Consider the following 19,171-nt stretch of genomic DNA (forward strand, 5'->3'; position numbering starts at 1 on the left):
ACTTACATCTTGAAACATTTTGTTCTCTTGTTTTAGTTGAGCTTCTTTATCATCTGAGAGTTTGTAAGCATTCTCAAATGCTTCTTCTAAATCTTGCAGTCTAGATTTTAGTCGAATGATGGTATTGTCTTTTTCTTTACTGCTTGTTCTCATTTCTTCAATTCGTTCCTGCAAAATTTTGGAAGCACTGCTGGCTGCACTGAAGCGTTCTCTCAAATCATTCTACAAAACAAAGACAAACATAATTTTTTTTTTTTTTTGAGATGGAGTCTCGCTCTGTTGCCCAAGCTGAAGTACAATGGCGCAATCTTGGCCTACTGCAACCTCTGCCTCCCAGGTTCAAGCAATTCTCCTGCCTCAGCCTCCCGAGAGCTGCGATTACAGGCGCCCACCACCACCCCTGGCTAATTTTTTGTATTTTTAGTAGAGACAGGGTTTCACTATGTTGGCCAGGCTGGTCTCAAACTCCTGACCTCAAGTAATCCACAGGCCTCGGCCTCCCAAAGTGCTGGGATTACAGGCATGAGCTACCACGCCCAGCCCAAAATTTACTTTAAATGAAAAAAAAAGATGCCTTAATAATAGCTAATAAATTGTGGGCATTAAAAAATGAACAAAACATAGAAATGGAAATGAACAAATCTATTTTGTTGTATTCTGGGATGGAGAGTCCAGAAAGAATAGTTCTACTGGAATACCAGCCCCTGACATTATCATAAGGTATACAGGAAACTATCATCTGTGGCACTATGACTCTAGGACTCACCTAATAGCTCCTACAGTTCACTTTAATAAGGAAAAAATAACCACTGCTATTAGGGAAATTATTTTGAAAGTATAGCTGGACTTTGTTGCCCAACATCAACATTTAGGGAGGAGAAAAACATTTCATACCCTCTCACTATGAAAATACAGGAAATTCAGTTGGCCAGGCACAGTAGCTCACGCCTGTAATCCCAGCACTTTGGGAGGCCGAGGCAGGTGAATCACAAGGTCAGGAGTTCAAGAGCAGCCTGGCCAACATGGTGAAACCCCGTCTCTACTAAAAATACAAAAAATTAGCTGGGCTTAATGGCAGGCGCCTGTAATCCCAGCTATTCAGGAGGCTGAGGCAGGAGAATCACTTGAACCCAGGAGGCGGAGGTGGCAACGAGCCGAGATCATGCCACTGCACTCCAGCCCTGGTGACAGAGTGAGACTCTGTCTCAAAAAAAAAAAAGAAAATACAGGAAATTCAAAACCCATCTGATATGTTAATATTCACTCAACAATCATTTCTGGAATACCCACTAGGTGCTAGGCACTAGGGTGCTAGAAATGTAAGATTAACAAAAAAGATAATAGTCCCGAATGTCATGAAGCTTAGGAGGAGAGGAACTAAAAAAGCAAACAGGCCAGGCACTGTGGCTCACAGCGGAAATCCCAGCACTTTGGGAGGACTGCTAGAGCCCAGGAGTTTAAGACCAGCCTGGGCAACATAGCGTGTCTCAACAAAAAATTTTAAAAATCAGCTGGGTGTGGTGGTGTGTGCCTACAGTCTCAACTACTCAGGAGGCTGAGATGGGAGGAGCACTTGAGCCCAAGAGGTTGAGACTGCAGTAAGCCATGACGGCTCCACAGCACTCTAGCCTGGGCGATGGAGTGAGACCCTGTTTCAAAAAAAAAAAAGGCAAAGATGAAAACAACATATAAAACAAAATAGGCTGGGTGCCAGTAACCCCAGCACTTTGGGATGCCGAAGCTGGCAGATCACCTGAGGTCAGGAGTTCGAGACCAGCCTGGCCAACATAGTGAAATCCCATCTCTACTAAAAATACAAAAATTAGCCGGGCTTGGTGGTGGGCACCTGTAATCCCAGCTATTCAGGAGGCTGAGGCAGGAGAATCCCTTGAACCAAGGAGATGGAGGTTGCAGTGAGCCAAGATCGCACCATTGCACTCCAGCCTGGGCAACAAGGGCGAGACTCCATCTCAACAAAAAAACAAAATAGACAGTTTCCACCAAAATTTTGTTCATAAGGCCATATGTATCTCATACATATACACACTACTCTATGATAGCTATCATGCATTTTATCATCTAATAGATATTAAAAATAAAACTTGTAAACACAGACTTTGAGAAACTTTTGACCCTTAAAAAGATTGCCTTATACCAAAAGATTGGGAATGACATAACAAAGGTCTTTGTTCAGAAAGAAGAAAAGTTACCTGTAAAAAAATAAAATTTGGTAATGCGTGGGGAAAAAAGTAATTTTAGCATAAAAAGTTTATGCACTTTTAGTTATATACCCAAGAAAACTAAAAACTTACGTGGCACATAAAATCTTGTAGACAAACATTCATAGCAATATAATTTAAATAGCCAGAAAGTATATAAACATTACCTGATGAATGTAAACAAAAATGTGGTATTATTCACAGAATGAAATATATTCAGCCATAAACAGGAATGAATACTGATATGTTACAACATGGATAAACCTTGAAAATATTATACTAAGTGAAGAAGCCAGACACAAAAGGCCACACAGTCTAGGATTTCATTTATATCAATGTTCAGAAAAGGCAAATGCACAGAGAAAGAAAACTGAGTAGTGGTTGCCAGAGTGTGGAAGGACAGAATGTGGGGGGTGACGGTTAAGGGGTGTGGGGTTTTTTTGTTTTGTTTTTTTTTTTTGAGGAAAATGTCCTAAAATTGATTGTGGTGGTGGTTGCCCAACTCTAAATATACTAAAATTCGTGGAATTGTCCACTTTAAAAGGGTAAGTTTTATGGTATGCAAATTATATTGCAAAAAATTTTAAAAAAATTTTTTTTGAGACAGGGTCATGCTCTCTTGCCCAGGCTACAGTGCTGTGGCGCAATCATGATCCCTGCAGCCTCAACTTCCTGGGATCAAGTCATCCTCCTGCCTCAGCCTCCCAAGTAGCTGGGACCACAGCTGTGCACCACCATGCCCAGCTAATTTGTAGAGACAGAGGTCTCTGTATGTTACCCAGGCTGGTCTCGAACTCCTGGGCTCAAGCAACCCTCCCACTTCAGCCTCCCAAAGTGCTAGGATTACTGACATGAGCCACCACACCTGGCCAAAAGGTAAGTTTTAAAAGGGTAAAGTTTAGGCCAGATGCGGTGGCTCACACCTGTAATCCCCGCACTCTGGGAGGCCGAGGTGGGTGGATCACGAGGTCAGGCATTACAAACCAGCCTGACCCACATGGTGAAACCCCATCTCTAGTAAAAACACAAAAATTAGCTGGGCACGGTGGCATGCACCTGTAGTCCCAGCTACTAGGGAGGCTGAGGCAGGAGAATCGCCTGAACCTGGGAGGCGAAGGTTGCAGTGAGCTGAGATCGCGCAACTGCACTACAGCCTGGGCGACAGAGTGACACCCCATCTCAAAAAAAAAAAAAAAAAGGGTGCAGTGGCTCACGCCTGTAATCCCAGCACTTTGGGAGGCCGAGGCAGGAGGATCACAAGGTCAGGAGATCGAGACCATTCTGGCTAACACGGTGAAACCCCGTCTCTACTAAAAAATACAAAAAATTAGCTGGGCGTGGTGGAGGGCGCCTGTAGTCCCAGCTACTCAGGAGGCTGAGGCAGGAGAATGGCGTGAACCCGGGAGGCGGAGCTTGCAGTGAGCCAAGACCGCGCCACTGCACGCCAGCCTGGGCAACAGAGCGAGACTCCGTCTCAAAAAAAAAAAAAAGGGTAAAGTTTATAGCATTATATGAAGCCAACAGCACTAAAAATATAAACTTCATAAGCCTTCCTTAAAAAGACAAGAAACATAACTGATGTCACGAAATAATTCATTTGTCTCACCAGAACTCCCACCAAAAAAAGAGTACTTACCACTTCAATTTCCAGTAAGTTATTCTTATTTTCAAGTGTTCTCACGCGACTAGTAGCTTCATGCAAAGCACTATCTAATTGGCCACATCTAAAAACCATAAATTTAGTTTCAATTAGAAGATAAAATTATTACCCTTAAAAGTATTACATAAATCTAACCAATTCTCTAATATATAACATAAGACAAATTCTCCAGTGTTAACTAAGACTCAGGATGCCATTTTAATAGAATATAGCCCAATGAATCTAATAATATAGTATGTAGAGAAAAGGCTAAAATTGGCCAGGCACAGTGGCTCACACCTGTAATACTAACACTTTGGGAGGCTGAGGCAGGCAGATCACTTGAGGCCAGGAGTTCGAGATCAGCCTGGCCAACATGGTGAAACCCTATCTCTACTAAAAATACAAAAATTAGCTGGGCATGGTGGCATGTGTCTGTAGTCCCAGCTACTCAGGAGGCTGAGGTGGGAGGGTGGCTTGAACCTGGGTGGCTGAGGTTGCAGCGGGCTGAGATCACAACACTGCACTCCAGCCTGAGTGACAGAGTGAGAACCTGTCTCAAAAAAAAAAAAAAAAAAAGCCTAAAATAATTTTTTTAAAAGATATAAAAAAAAGACATGCATAAAATAGCTTGATCTTAGCTTGAAAAAAATCTGTATCTACATATATGCATTATGATTTCTGGAAAAATGCAAAAACTTAAATTTGGATTTGGGATTTGGGACTAGAGGTTCGGGTAGGGAGATTTACTTTTTTTTTTTTTTTTTTTTTTGAGACAGGATCTCACTCCATAACCCAGGCTGAAGTACAGTGGTGCAATCACGGTTCACTGCAGACTTAACCTTCTGGGATCAAGCAACCCTCCTGCCTCAACCTCCTGAGTATGCACCACCACACACAGCTAATTTGATTTTTTGTAGAGATGGGATCTCACTTTGTTGCCCAGGCTGGTCTCAAACTCCTGGACTCATGCGATCCAATTTACTTTTCATATTATGTCCTTCTGTACTATTTCGAATTTAGCACGAATATAACTATTCTTATAATTAACTTCCTTTGTAAAGTTAATTATCACAGATCCTCAAAATAACAAAATACATAGAAGAATTCAGTTACCATCTTGACTCGGTGTTTAACATAGTATGAATAATAAAAGCTTTATTTATTTAGCACTGACTAGACACCAGGTCTTTAAGCACGTTTCGTTTATCCTCACAATTCTGTCCATTACGACTATCATTGGTCCCAGCCAGGCACGGTGGCTCACGCCTGTAATCCCAGCACTTTGAGAGGCCGAGGCCGGTGGATCACAAGGTCAGGAGATCGAGACCATCCTGGCTAAACCATCCTGGATAATACGGTGAAACCCCGTCTCTACTAAAATACAAAAAAGTAGCCGAGCATGGTGGCGGGCGCCTGTAGTCCCAGCTACTCGGGAGGCTGAGGCAGGAGAATGGCATGAACCTGGGAGGCGGAGCTTGCAGTGAGCCGAGACAGCACCACTGTACTCCAGCCTAGGCGACAGAGACTCCATCTCAAAAAAAAAAAAAAGAAAGAAAAAAAGATTATCATTGATCCCATTTTACAGTTGAGAAAACAAAGACAGTTCAGTTCCTCACTGAAAGTCACATAGATTGCAAGCAGCACACTGGGAACATAAGCTGGGCACTCCTAGTTCATGCTCCTAACCACTGTGCATTAATGCGGCACAGACATGAAATACTGATGAGACTATTCTTGAAAAAAAAGCACTCAAATAATCAAGTGTGTATTAATTGTATTTGACTTTTTTCAGTACTATGGATTCTAATGTGCCAGAGGATCACTGTCCCAAGTTCTAAATCCGTGACATAGTAATCTGATATCACAGCTGGCTAATGGCTCCATTTGTAACACCAGGGGGATTCTCCAATTTGCAATTTTAAGTTTGGAAAAAACCAGTGTATACACTGATAACAATGGTTTTTATCTTGGGGGAATCATTTCTCCAGTTCTAAATGACTGCCACGTATTTTGTTTCTACTGTCCTCTGTAACACAGCTTTTTTTTTTTTTTTAACCATAAGCCAGATCAAATCTTTTTTGGGAAGAGGAGGAAATAATGTACTGCTATTCATTTTACACAGTGATTACATCTACTCCAGTAACCAAGCCTGCCACTGTTATTAACTGCTATAACACAGCCATTTACTTAAAACCCTGGCTTCCAATTTGCTCCACCTATATTTGCTCATTGCCCTACATGCTCAAACATCTTCTAGTCATAAAAATGTTTTGACTGGCTATAATTTATTCTAGGTACCTTCTTTAGGACTGTTTTTAATCTTCAAAAGTTCACTGGCGGGCTTCTTTCATATTTGTTTTCGTACAGGAAGTAACTACAGTCATCTTTGCATTTTTTTTTTTTTTTTTTGAAACTGAGTCTCACTCTGTCTCCCAGGCTGGAGTGCAGGAGTGCAGTGACACAATTTTGGCTCACTGCAACCTCCGCCTCTCGGGTTCAAGTGATTCTCCTGCCTCAGCCTCCCGAGTATCTGGGACTACAGGTGCGCACCACCACATCCAGCTGCTTTTTGTATATTTAGTAGAGACAAAGTTTCAACATGTTATCTAGGCTGGTCTTGAACTCCTAACCTCTAGTGATCTGCCTGCCTCGGCCTCCCAAACTGCTGGGATTACAGGTGTGAGCCACCACACTCAGCCTCATCTTTGCCTTCTAAACAAAAACAATAATAAAAAAACCAACTTCCCATAACCTGCTATCTACTGTTTGTGTCGTAAAAAACCTAAACCTGTCTCTTTTCTTTTGGTTTGGCTCTTTTTCAAATTACTTTTCCCTACCATTGTACCCCCACACCACTAAATGCAAAATGAAAGCTGTAGAAACATTCAATAAGACAGCCATGTTAACTACCACAGCAACCAAAACTACTTACAGTATAAAGGCTAGTTTTCCCATAACTTTGAAAGTTAAACTGTTTCGTTTTGTTTTGTTTTTTGAAAGTTAAACTGTTAACCAGATGGAAGATTTTAATTCCCTCCTAAGCTCTTTGAAGTGAGCTTTGTCTTTTCTCCTTAGAGAATGCCTTGCTATCAGCTAGACCTGCATCGATTTTCAATCTATTTAAGTCTTATTTATTTATTTAGAGACAGGGTGTCGCTCTGTCACCCAGGCTGGAGGGCAGTGGTACAACCTTAGTTCACTGCAGCCTCGACCTCCTGAGCTCAAGCAATCCTCTCACCTCAGCCTCCCCAGTAAGTGGGACCACAGGTACACGCCACCATGCCCAACTAATGTTTTAATTTTTTGTAGAGACAGGGTTCCACTATGTTGCCCAGGCTGGTCTTGAACTCCTGAGCTCAAGAGATCTGCCTGCCACAGCCTCCCAAAGTGCTGGGTTACAGACGTGCGCCACCATGCCTGACCAAGTCCCGTTTAATGGTAAAGTATGTTGCAAGGACTCTACTACTAATACTAGTGAAAGCATCAGATTTTCTAAGTGATTCTAAAATAGGTGTGAAGCTATCCTGAATATAAGGCCATTCTCCCCTGCATTTCTTTGTGGGTTTTTTTGGAATGGGAACTACAGTATTTTAATGGGCCTATTAAAAAGGTGAAGAACTGCCACAGGACATAAGCCATAGACTTATTAGGAAGTCCATAGTACTGCTCCTCCCATCAATGACATTACTCTGCATATACAAAATTCGCTCAACTGTTTCAGTATTTTGCCCATGTGAAACAAATGGCTCCACGTCAGTTATTAGTGTATTATAAGAGCGGGGTTTAGCTTCAAAAATACTTACGCAAACATGACTGTTAAAATTTCAGATCCAAAGTATATGTTTTCAAAGTGTTTTCTCACATTATACTTCTGTGAAAATAATACATCCAAGGTGGAGAAAACTTCACAGCTAAATTATAAATTTTACCTGTCTACAAGAATTTGATTGGTTATCTTCCAATCTTCAACTCCAGAGATTTCTTTTGCCTCCAGCTTCTGTTTCAAACTATTTATTTCTGATTCATAATAAGCTCGAAGATCTGCTATGTGTCGAGCATGCTTTTCCTTCAGATTCTGCCTAATCCTTATTCGGTGAGAATAAAAAATATATATTAGGAAAGCTATCCTCAGTCTCCATCCCACAAGAGAAACCAAGAACACAATGATTCTCATGGGCAAAAATATAGCATATTTCCTTTGCATACTACAAAATATATAGATTAATACACAAAAAGTTAACAATCAAGTGAAAAAGTTTTTATATGCTCCATCTTAAAAATGCTAAATCTCTAAGACTTTATGCAATACTGAAGTTCAATAAAGATCATTTTCAATCAGATATCACAGAAAATCTATTAACATTACAAGCCATTCACTGAAATACATACTTAGACAATATCACAGGATCTTCCAAGGAAGTCAATGAAATGCATTCTGGGACACTGTTGGCTGTACCTGGAAGCTGGGACTGACTGACTGAGGCCGAAGCAACCATGACAGTGTTTTCTTCATCTACAGTGTTGACCGAGATATCATTACTAGTAATGGTATATACTGACGGAAACGTGGAACTGGTCCTACTTTCGTTTTGGAATGTCTGATTTTTCCAAGAGTCCACCGGAGAAGCTTTTGTGTGTGAGGGATATTTTGGAAATCCAGGTAACTGAGAAGTGACATTACTTGCTTGTGAAAATGAGTCTATGTCAGAGGGACTAGACATACTAGGCTCTAGAACAGAGTCCGGGGAAAAGGATATTCTGTCATCAAGGGCATTCGGAAGGCCGTGAGGTTGAATCCCTGAAATCTGCTGCTTTGGCTTCATGTGTAACGTAGGATCTAGAGTCAGGACCTGGAAACCAGACAACAACGAAGTCTTACCCTCAGAACTCGGCTTTGTTTTGCTTGTTTTGAAGTGAGTACGCTTTAGATCTCCTAGGGAAAATGAAGCTTGAGGTAAAAGTTAGAGTCAGGAAGCATTGTTCACGTTCACTCGGCAGAATGTGGACAACTTTACCTCTGGTGGATGATTTGGGTTGGAAGCAGAAGTGAGATTCCTCTCAGGTAACTGCTTGCTTTCCCTTTGTTTTTTATAATAAATATCCTTCAGTGACGGTAGCTTCATCTCATTACTAGTATTAGACTTAAAGACACGAAACAAAATTAAATGGTGTTATCAATAATGAAACAAATTAATGATATCAAAATAAGCACCATAAAAAGATTTTTGAAAGACTTTAAGCAAATTGAAAATGTAGACTGTCAGATTTGTAATACAAGCTTGGAAGTCATTACCTAGTATGATGAGTCTACCTCAGAATGGAAAGATGTTTGGATCTCCTAACAATTTAGGACACTAAGGGGATAATGTGAACATTAATTATTTAGCAGCCTATGAATACTTCCAAATAATGAAATTCTTAGTAGTTCTCCCACTCAAAATAAGAACCAAGTTTTCTGGGTTTCTTTGAGACAAGGTCTCACCCTGTTGCCCAGGCTGGAGTGCAGTGGTGTGATCATGGTTCACTGCAGCCTCAATCTCCCAGGCTAAAGTGATCTTCCTGCCTCAACCTCCCAAGTTGCTGGGACTACACGAGTGCAAGACCACACCCAGCTAATTTTTCTATTTTTTTTTTGTAGAGACAGGGTCTCACCATGTTGCCCAGGCTAGTCTCAAACTCCTGAGCTCAAGCAATCCTCCCACCTTAGCTTCCCAAAGTGCTGGGATTACAGGCATGAGCCACCACGCCTAGCCAATAACCAAGTTTTGAGGTAAGAAAATACTTCATAGGCTAGGCGCAGTGGCTCATGCCTATAATCCCAGCACTTCGGGAGGCCAAGGTGAGTGATCACTTGAAGTCGAGAGTTTGAGACGAGCCTAGCCAACATGGAGAAACCCTGTCTCTACTAAAAATACAAAATTAGCCAGGCATGGTGGCGCATGCCTGTAATCCCAGCTACAAGGGAAGCTGAGGCAGGAGAATCGCTTGAACCTGGAAGGCGGAGGTTGCGGTGAGCCGAGGTTGCGCCATTGCACTTTAGCCTGCGCAACAAGAGCGAAACTCCGTCTCAAAAAAAAAAAAAGAAAAGAAAACAAGATACTTCAGAATGAATGATAGAAGGATGAGAAAACTTTCGGCCAAATTAATTTCATATGGCTGAAGAAAAAGCACCAAGAGCTGGAGTTCCTTATCTATGTAGTTACAATCATGTTTGTTAAAAGAGTTGGCCAAACAAAACTAGGTGTCACAAAGTGACCCAATGAAAATAAGTCCCCCCCACCCATCACTTCTCAGCCTTTTGGCTAAGATCAAGTGAAAATAAGTCCCTTTATTCATTAGTAAAATAAGAAGATATGACCCTAGGCTGGACACGGTGGCTTACACCTGTAATCCCAGCGCTTTGGGAGGCCAAGGCAGGTGGATCGCCTGAGGTCAGGAGTTCGAGACCAGCCTGGCTACTATGGTGAAACCCTGTCTCTACTAAAAATACAAAAATTAGCTGGGAGTGGTGGCGCAGGCCTGTAATCCCAGCAACGCAGGAGACTGAAGTGGGACGATCACTTGAACCCAGGAGGCAGAGGTTGCAGTGAGCTGGGATCATGCCACTGCACTCCTTCACTCTAGCCTAGGCGACAGAGCAAAACTCTGTCTCAAAAAACAGAAGATAGGACCCTAATTTCGAAAAACTGAAACCAGGGCCTCACTACACTAAAAATGTTGCAGAGAGGTCTAGGCTCTAAACATTAAAACTTTGGGCTTAAATTATTTCAAGGTGGGACGTATTATAGGGTGTGAGAGGAGAACCAATTAACCTTGGGCCTCAAATTTAAACTGTGAACACTGTCACAAATGAGATTACAGATTCAACAATAGATACACTGAAAACACTGAAAGAACACATTAATCATGTAGCTTTAAATTTGTGTCCCATTTCTAGACCCTACGTAGGCTGCAGAGCACCATGAATATATATTTTTAAAACCTTGTGAGTGTGTGCATTAAAGGCATTGATTTGTTAAATCTAAACCTTTAAAATATACTGTGGTGGCTCACGCCTGTAATCCCAACACTTTGGGAGGCCAAGGCGGGTGGATCACTTGAGGTCAGAAGTTCGACACCGGCCTGGCCAATATGGTGAAACCCCATCTCTACTAAAAACACAAAAATTAGCCGGGTGTGGTAGTGCGTGCCTGTAATCCCAGCTACTTGGGAGGCTGAAGCAGGAGAACTGCTTGAACCCAGGAGGCGGAGGATGCAGTGAGCTGAGATCGCACCACTGCATTCCAGCCTGTGAAACAGAGCGAGACTCTGCCTCAAAAAAAAAAAGTACCACAATTCCCATAATCCTGCTGTAGAATTCATTCTTTACATGCCAATAACCTAAAGAAGCCTTTTCAAGACCTGAAGCCTGTGAAGAGTAGCATTACTCCAGCTATGGCCACAGCCTGGTGGCCTGGGGGAATAGTTGGGATTATTCTACTCAAAGCTCATGGGAATAGAAAAGTACCACTTTTCACCACTTTTAGTTCTTGTCATGTTAACATCTCTAAAGTAGGGATGCCTCTTGTAATTAATGGCATTTTATAATTGCTATGGCTTTGGGCCAAGTTGTGGTTGTGACAGACTGTCATTCCCTGCTCATGAGCTCAAAATTGGCCAAATAGGTATCAGCAGCTTGGAAGACAAACCTACACACTACAATGAAGCTCCTGAGGACCAATATTTAAGAGAACGGTGAATCAGACACGTTTAGCAACATACTCCACATGGGAGTCCAAAGTGGGCTAGTCCTACATGCTACTAAGACAGGTAAAAAGCAGAAAGGCCTTTCTATTCTTTTTAAAGAAATGCAGAATCGCTGATGCTCTTGGTGGGCTAGAGGAAGATAACGTGGGAAAACACAGAAACTAACACCAAGGTGAAGAGAGAGAAGTGGCCAGGCATAGTGGTTCACATTTGTAATCCCAGCACTTTGGGAGGCTGAGGCAGGAGGATTGCTTGAGTCCAGGAGTTCGAGAGACCAGCCTGGGCAACATAGAGAGACCTTGCCTCTACTAAAAAAAAAAAAAAAAAAAAAAAAAAAAAAAAATGAGCCAGGTGTGGTTGCACATGACTGTAGTCCCAGCTACTCAGGAGGCTGAGGCAAGAGGATCGCCTGAACCCAGGAGGTTGAGTCTGCAGTTATCTATGATGAAGCTGCTATACTCCAGCCTCGGCAACAGAGTGAGACCGTGAAGAAAGAAAGAGAGAAAGAGAGGAAGAGGAGAAGAGAGGAGAGGAGAGGAGAAGAGAAGAGAGGAGAAGAGAAGAGTATAACACTCTGAGAAGGAAAGAATTTTAGCCACTTTTATTTCACTTATGTTTTCCTTTTTAAAGTATGCATAAGAGTTATATAATAAGCCAGGCACAGTGGCTCACACCTGTAATCCCAGCACTTTGGGAGGCTGAGGCAGGTAGGTCACAAGGTCAGGAGATCGAGACCATCTTGGCCAACATGGTGGAACCTCGTCTCTACTAAAAACACAAAAAAATTAGCTGGGTATGGTAGCGCATGCCTGTAGTCCCAGCTACTCAGGAGGCTGAAGCAGGAGAATCGCTTGAACCCAGGAGGTGGAGGTTGCAGTGAGCCGAGATCACACCACTGCACTCCAGCCTGGCAACAGAGCAAGACTCCGTTTCAAAAAAAAGTTATATAATAGGCCAGGCACAGTGACTCACAGCTGTAATCCCAGCACTGTGGGAGACCAAAGCAGGGGAATCACTTGAGCCCAGGAGTTTGAGACCAGCCTAGGCAACACAGCAAAAATCCTCTCTCTAATTAAAAAAAAAAAAGTTACTGATACATAATAAAACCTATGTTTAAGTCTAAAGACTCTTTCCATAAGAATAAAATATAAATTCTAAAGTGGTAAAAAAAAAAAAAAAAAAAAAAAGCATTGTATCAGTCTAATTTATAAATTTTTCTTGGTAGAACATGAAATGGGAAACCTTAAAGTTGACAATACCGTAGAGTCAACAAAATGCAGTATCCACTTACTGATGTTCAAGATCAGGTAACACTGTGAGCCCTGCAATTGCAAAGCCTACTAAGCCTGCCTTGCCCCCTACAATCTTACCCCCCTCATACTTCATTTCTCTGTGTTGACCTGTGTCTTTTTGTTCCTTTCATAAAGTATGGAACGTTGGTTTCCGTCACTGAGACTCTGATGCTTACAAGTACATTGCCCCATCTGTCTGTCTGTATATGTCATTCATTTTTATGTTTCTTGGTTACTTTAATAGTATCTCTCCTTTTCCCCAGGTACTCTTTCATTACCTGATCAAAATACAGAAATGAAGGCCGGGTGCACTAGCTCATGCCTGTAATTCCAGCACTTTGGGAGGCCAAGGCGGGCGGATCACCTGAGGTCAGGAGTTCGAGAGCAGCCTGGCCAACATGGTGAAACCCTGTCTCTACACAAATACAAAACATAGCTGGGCATGATGGCAGGTGCCTGTAATCCCAGCTACTTGGAAGGTTGAGGTGGGAGAATCATTTGAACCTGGGAGGCAGAGATTGCAGTGAGCTGAGATCACGCCACTGCACTCCAGCCTGGGCAACAGAGCGAGACTCCGCCTCAAAGAAAAAAAAAAAAAGAAAAAAAAATACAGAGGTGAAATAGGTACATTGATGTACATTTACTGAATAGTTTTATTTCTTTGCTCTTAAATTTTAAAAAAATGGGCCAGCGCAGTGGCTCACGCCTGTATTCCCAGCACTCTGGGAGGCTGATGTGGGTGGATCACCAGCCTGGCCAACATCACGAAACTCCCTCTCTACTAAAAATACAAAAATTAGCCGGGCATGGTGGCGCATGCCCATAATCCCAGCTACTCAGGAGGCTGAGGCAGGAGAATCACTTGAACCTGGAACCACTGCACTCCAGCCTAAGTGACAGACTGAGACTCCGTCTCAAAAAAAAAAAAAAAAAAAAATTTTTTTTTTTAAATGTACCTTTCTTACTCAAAGAAAATCCAGCAAATTGGCCGGGCGCAGTGGTGCATGCCTGTAATTCCAGCACCTGGGAGGCCAAGGCAAGCAAATCATGAGGTCAAGAGATCGAGACCATCCTGACCAACATGGTGAAACCCCGTCTCTACTAAAAATACAAAAATTAGCTGGGCGTGGTGGCATGTGCCTGTAGTCCCAGCTACTCGGGAGGCTGAGGCAGGATAATCACTTGAACCCGGGAGGCAGAGGTTGCAGTGAGCCAAGATCGCACCACTGCACTCCAACCTGGCAACAGAGTGAAACTGTCTCAAAAAAAAAAAAAAAGAATACAGCAAATTAAGTTGCTCATAACTATGGTGGAAATGGATTGCATAACAAATGAAAATGAATGGAGGTGTAACAAATGAAAAATCAACACCAATTCTGGGAAAAGGGGAAGAAATTAATAGCTGAGGACCTACTACATATGAAATAGTAGGCACAATCCATTTAATTTCACAAAACACTAACCAGCATTTTTTTTTCCCTTTTTGAGACAGGGTCTCACTCTGTCACACAGGCTGGAGTGCAATGGTGTGACCTCCCGGGCTCAAGTGATCCTCTCACCTCAGCCTCCCAAAGTACAAGGATTACAGGTGTAAACTACGATGCCCAGCTCAAGCCAGCCAGAATTTTTTAAAAGTGGAATTTTTAATTCCACTTTTTTCTGTTGTTGTTTTTGCTGAGGCGGAGTCTCGCTCTGTCACCCAGGCTGGAGTGCAGTGGCACCATCTTGGCTCACTGCAATCTCCACCTCCTGGGTTCAAGTGATTCTCCTGCCTCAGCCACCTGAGCAGCTGGGATTACAAGTGCATGCCACCACGCCCAGCTAATTTTTGGATTTTTAGTAGAGATGGGGTTTCACCATGTTGGCCAGGCTGGTCTTGAACTCCCAACCTCAGGTGATCTGCCCACCTTGGCCTACCAAAGTGCTGGGATTACAGGCTTGAGCCACAGCACCCAGCCTTTAATTCCACTTTTAAGAAGCATTGCTAAGATTACATAAGGCAAAAATGACAGACTGCATTTGAAAACAAGTGAGTATGATTCTAAAGCCCATGCTTTTTCCAGTATTTTAGAAGTTGAAAAATAAAATTTATACTGGAGTACTTAGCAACAATTGTAAAACACAAACACACACAGTTTTTTTTTTCTTTGAGATGGAGTTTCACTCTCATTGCCCAAGCTGGAGCGCAATGGCACAATCTTGGTTCAGTGCAACCTCCGCCTCCCAGGTTCAAGTGATTCTCCTGCCTCAGCCTCCCAAATAGCTGGGATGAACAGGCACACGCCACCAAGTCTGGCTAATTTTTTTGTATTTTTAGTAGAAACGGGGTTTCACCATGTTAGCCAGGCTGGTCTCGAACTCCTGACCTCAGATGGTCCACCCACCTCAGCTTCCCAAAGTGCCAGGATTACAGGATTACAGGCCACCACGCCCAGCCCACGGTGTGTGTGTTTTGTTTTGTTGTGTTTTTTTTGTTTTTTTTTTTTTTGAGACGGAGTCTTGCTCTGTCACCCAGGCTGGAGTGCAGTGGCGCGATCTCCCCTCACTACAAGCTCTGCCTCCTGAGTTCACACCATTCTCTTGCCTCAGCCTCCCGAGTAGCTGGGACTACAGGCGCCCACCACCACGCCCGGCTAATTTTTTGTATTTTTAGTAGAGATGGGATTTCACCATGTTAGCCAGGATGGTCTTGATCTCCTGACCTCATGATCCGCCCACCTCGGCCTCCCAAAGCGCTGGGATTACAGGCGTAAGCCACCGCGCCCGGCCACCGTGTGTTTTTAAATTACCTGGTTTGGTGACACATCTGTGGAAGACAATGATATGAACGTCTTCTCTAAAGTTTCAGGCAAAGAGTGGTGCATATCCTTTTCCTCTAGTTTCCAGTAAGTCAATCCTGATGTGCACAAATACACAGAATAGAAAAGAGTGAGAAAAAAACAAAAATGCTTTCTAGAATAACATTTCTACCTAAAGGAAATTAAATATGGGAAGAAATTAATTTTGGGTTAATTTGAATTTTGATGGAAAAAAGTTATCTAAATTCCTTATTATGTAAGAGTCCTAACTGGATGCAAATGTTTAAAACTGAAATATAAAAAGTCAAGATGAGTTGGTACAATTTAAAATACACATTTTTGGCCAGGCACGGTAGCTCACGCCTGTAATCCCAGCCCTTTGGGAAGCTGAGGCAGGAGGATTACCTAACGTCAGGAGTTTGAGACCAGCCTGGCCAACGTGGTGAAGCCCCATCTCTACTAAAAATCAAAAAATCAGCCAGGTGTGGTGGCACACACTGTAATACCAGCTACTTGGGAGGCTGAGGCATGAGAATCGCTTGAACCCAGGAGACAGAGGTTGTAGTGAGCTGAGATGGTGCCAGTGCACTCCAGCCTGAGTGATAGAGTGAGTGACAGAGTCTCAAAAAAAAATTAAAATAATAATAATAAAATAAATTTTTTTATTTTTTGAGACAGGGTCTCACTTTGTCACCCAGGAGTGCAGTGGTGCCATCTCAGTCCACTGTGGTCTCTTTTTTTGAGACAGAGTCTCGCTCTGTTGCCCAAGATGGAATGCAGTGGAGTGATCTCGGCTCATTGCAACCTCCGCCTCCCGTGTTCAAGCGATTCTCCTGCCTCAGCCTCCTGAGTAGCTGGAATTACAGGCATGTACCACCATAACCAGCTAATTTTTGGTTTGTTTTTTCTTTTTTTTTTTTTTGAGACAGAGTCTCACTCTGTTGCCCAGGCTGGAGTGCAATGGCGCGAGCTCGGCTCACTGCAACCTCCGCCTCCCAGGTTCAAGTGATTCCCTGCCTCAGCCTCCTGAGTAGCTGAGGTTACAGGCATGCACCATCACGCCCTGCTAATTTTTGTATTTTTAGTAGAGACAAGGTTTTGCCATTTTGGCCAGACTGGTCTCGAACTCCTGACCTCAAGTGATCTGCCTGCCTCGGCCTCCCAAAATGCTGGGAAAACAGGTATGAGCCACCGTGCCCAGACTAATTTTTTTTTTTTTTTCTTCTTCTTTTTTATTGATCATTCTTGGGTGTTTTTCGCAGAGGGGGATTTGGCAGGGTCACAGGACAATAGTGGAGGGAAGGTCAGCAGATAAACAAGTGAACAAAGTTCTCTGGTTTTCCTAGGCAGAGGACCCTGCGGCCTTCCGCAGTGTTTGTGTCCCTGGGTACTTGAGATTAGGGAGTGGTGATGACTCTTAACGAACATGCTGCCTTCAAGCATCTGTTTAACAAAGCACATCTTGCACCGCCCTTAATCCATTCAACCCTGAGTGGATACAGCACATGTTTCAGAGAGCACAGGGTTGGGGGTAAGGTCACAGATCAACAGGATCCCAAGGCAGAAGAATTTTTCTTAGTACAGAACAAAATGAAAAGTCTCCCATGTCTACCTCTTTCTACACAGACTAATTTTTGTATTTTTAGTAGAGATGGGGCTTCACCATGTTGGCCAGGCTGGTCTCAAACTCCTGATCTCAAGTGATCCTCCCGCCTCGGCCTCCCAAAGTGCTGGGATTATAGGCATGGGCCACTGCGCCCAGCCCAGCTCACTAGAGTCTCAACCTTCCAGGTTCAAGACATCCTCCTGCCTTAGCCCCACAAGAAGCTGGGACTACAGGCACACACCACCAAGCCCTGCTAATTTTTTTGGTACTTTTAGTAGAGACAGGGTTTGGCCATGTTACCCAGGCTGGTCTCGAACTCCAGAGCTCAAGCAATCCACCCTCCTCGGCCTCCCAAAGTGCTAGGATTACAGTTGTGAGCTACCAGGTCCAGCCTTAAAATATATTTTAAAATAGACAATTTCTTTTTTTTTTTTTTTTTTTTTCTGAGACAGGGCCTCCATCTGTCACCCAGTCTGGAGTACAGTAGTGCAATCACAGCTCACTACAGCCCTGACCTCCCGAGCTCAAGCCATCATTCCCTTTCAGCCTCCCAAGTAGCTGGGACTATAAACTCACACCACTGCACCCAGCTAATTTTTGTATTTTGTGTAGAGACGAAGTTTTGCTATCTTGCCCAGGCTGGTCTCAACCTCCTGGGGTCAGGTGATCTGCCCACCTTGGCTTCCCAAAGTGCTGGGATCACAGGTGTGAGCCACCATGCCCAGCTGACGATTTCTTTGTGAGTAGTATAGACATATAGAATCAATGTAAATAATTCAAATGTTTATTGAGTACCTATAGTGCCAGGCTGGGGAGGCAGGAGGAGTGAGACATGAAAAGTAAGTAAATCATGCAGTATATAGGTGGTAAGCACTCTGATGAGATTTTAAAATAGGATAAAGGGGATATGTAGTGGGGGGTGGGATGGGCAGGCACTATTTTTGAATCAGGTGAACAGGGTTGGCTACTGAGAGGATAATTAAGAGGGCATCAGCCATTTTAGCCATGTATGAGGGAGCTCCCTTATACAGGGAAAAGAACATTTCAAGTATGGAAAACAGCCAATGCAAAAGTCCTAAAACCTATCTGGGACATTTGAGCAGACAATCTCCCTTCTCATCAAAGAAATGGACAGAGCACAGCCAGGCACAATGACTCACGCCTGTAATCCCAGCACTTTGGGAGGCTGAGGCGGGCAGATCACCTGAGGTGGGCAGATCACCTGAGGTCAGGAGTTGAAGACCAGCCTAACCAACATGGAAAAACTCTATCTCTACTAAAAATACAAAATTAGCTGGGCATGGTAGTGCATGCCTGTAATCCCAGCTTGGGAAGCTGAAGGCTGAGGCAGAAAAATCACTTGAACCTGGCAAGCAGAGGTTACAGTAAGCCGAGATCACACCATCGCACTCCAGCCTAGGCAACAAGAGCAAAACTCTGTCTCAAAAAAAAAAAAAAAAAGGGACAGAGTACAATCCCCAGCCTACAATGGTTGACTTTTTTTTTTTTTTTTTTTTTTTTTTTTTACTTTATCATGGTGCAAAAGCGATATGCAGTCAGTAGAAACCATACTTTGAGTACCCATATGACCATTCTGTTATTCTTTTTTTTTTTTGAGACAGAGTCTGGCTCTGTCGCCCAGGCTGGAGTGCAGTGGCACAATCTCGGCTCACTGCAAGCTCTGCCTCCTGGGTTCACGCCATTCTCCTGCCTCAGCCTCTAGAGCAGCTGGGATTACAGGCGGCCGCCACCAAGCCCAGCTAATTTTTTGTATTTTTAGTAGAGACGGGGTTTCACTGTATTAGCCAGGATAGTCTCGATCACCTGACCTCGTGATCCGCCCAACCTGGCCTCCCAAAGTGCTGGGA

General features: G+C 43.3%; 1 protein-coding gene across 9 annotated transcripts in view; it reads right to left on the reverse strand.

Annotated features, from left to right (window-relative positions):
* Window positions 1-19,171, reverse strand: part of MPHOSPH9 (M-phase phosphoprotein 9) — a 75,853-nt gene that overhangs the window by 36,505 nt on the left and 20,177 nt on the right. For 7 of the 9 annotated variants that reach the window (XM_034934753.3, XM_008964500.5, XM_034934755.3 and 4 more), the window contains 6 exons: window positions 15,689-15,795; window positions 8,877-9,002; window positions 8,251-8,711; window positions 7,791-7,946; window positions 3,856-3,943; window positions 7-222 (listed from right to left, as the gene is read on the reverse strand). In XM_034934753.3, the coding sequence (XP_034790644.1) occupies window positions 7-222; window positions 3,856-3,943; window positions 7,791-7,946; window positions 8,251-8,711; window positions 8,877-9,002; window positions 15,689-15,795 (1,154 nt within the window). The remainder of the gene's footprint in view (window positions 1-6; window positions 223-3,855; window positions 3,944-7,790; window positions 7,947-8,250; window positions 8,712-8,876; window positions 9,003-15,688; window positions 15,796-19,171) is intronic. The other 2 variants (XM_055096317.2, XM_008964504.5) reach the window with 1 other exon arrangement.

This window comes from Pan paniscus, chromosome 10, assembly GCF_029289425.2.
Source record: "Pan paniscus chromosome 10, NHGRI_mPanPan1-v2.0_pri, whole genome shotgun sequence".
Classification (NCBI taxonomy): domain Eukaryota; kingdom Metazoa; phylum Chordata; class Mammalia; order Primates; family Hominidae; genus Pan; species Pan paniscus.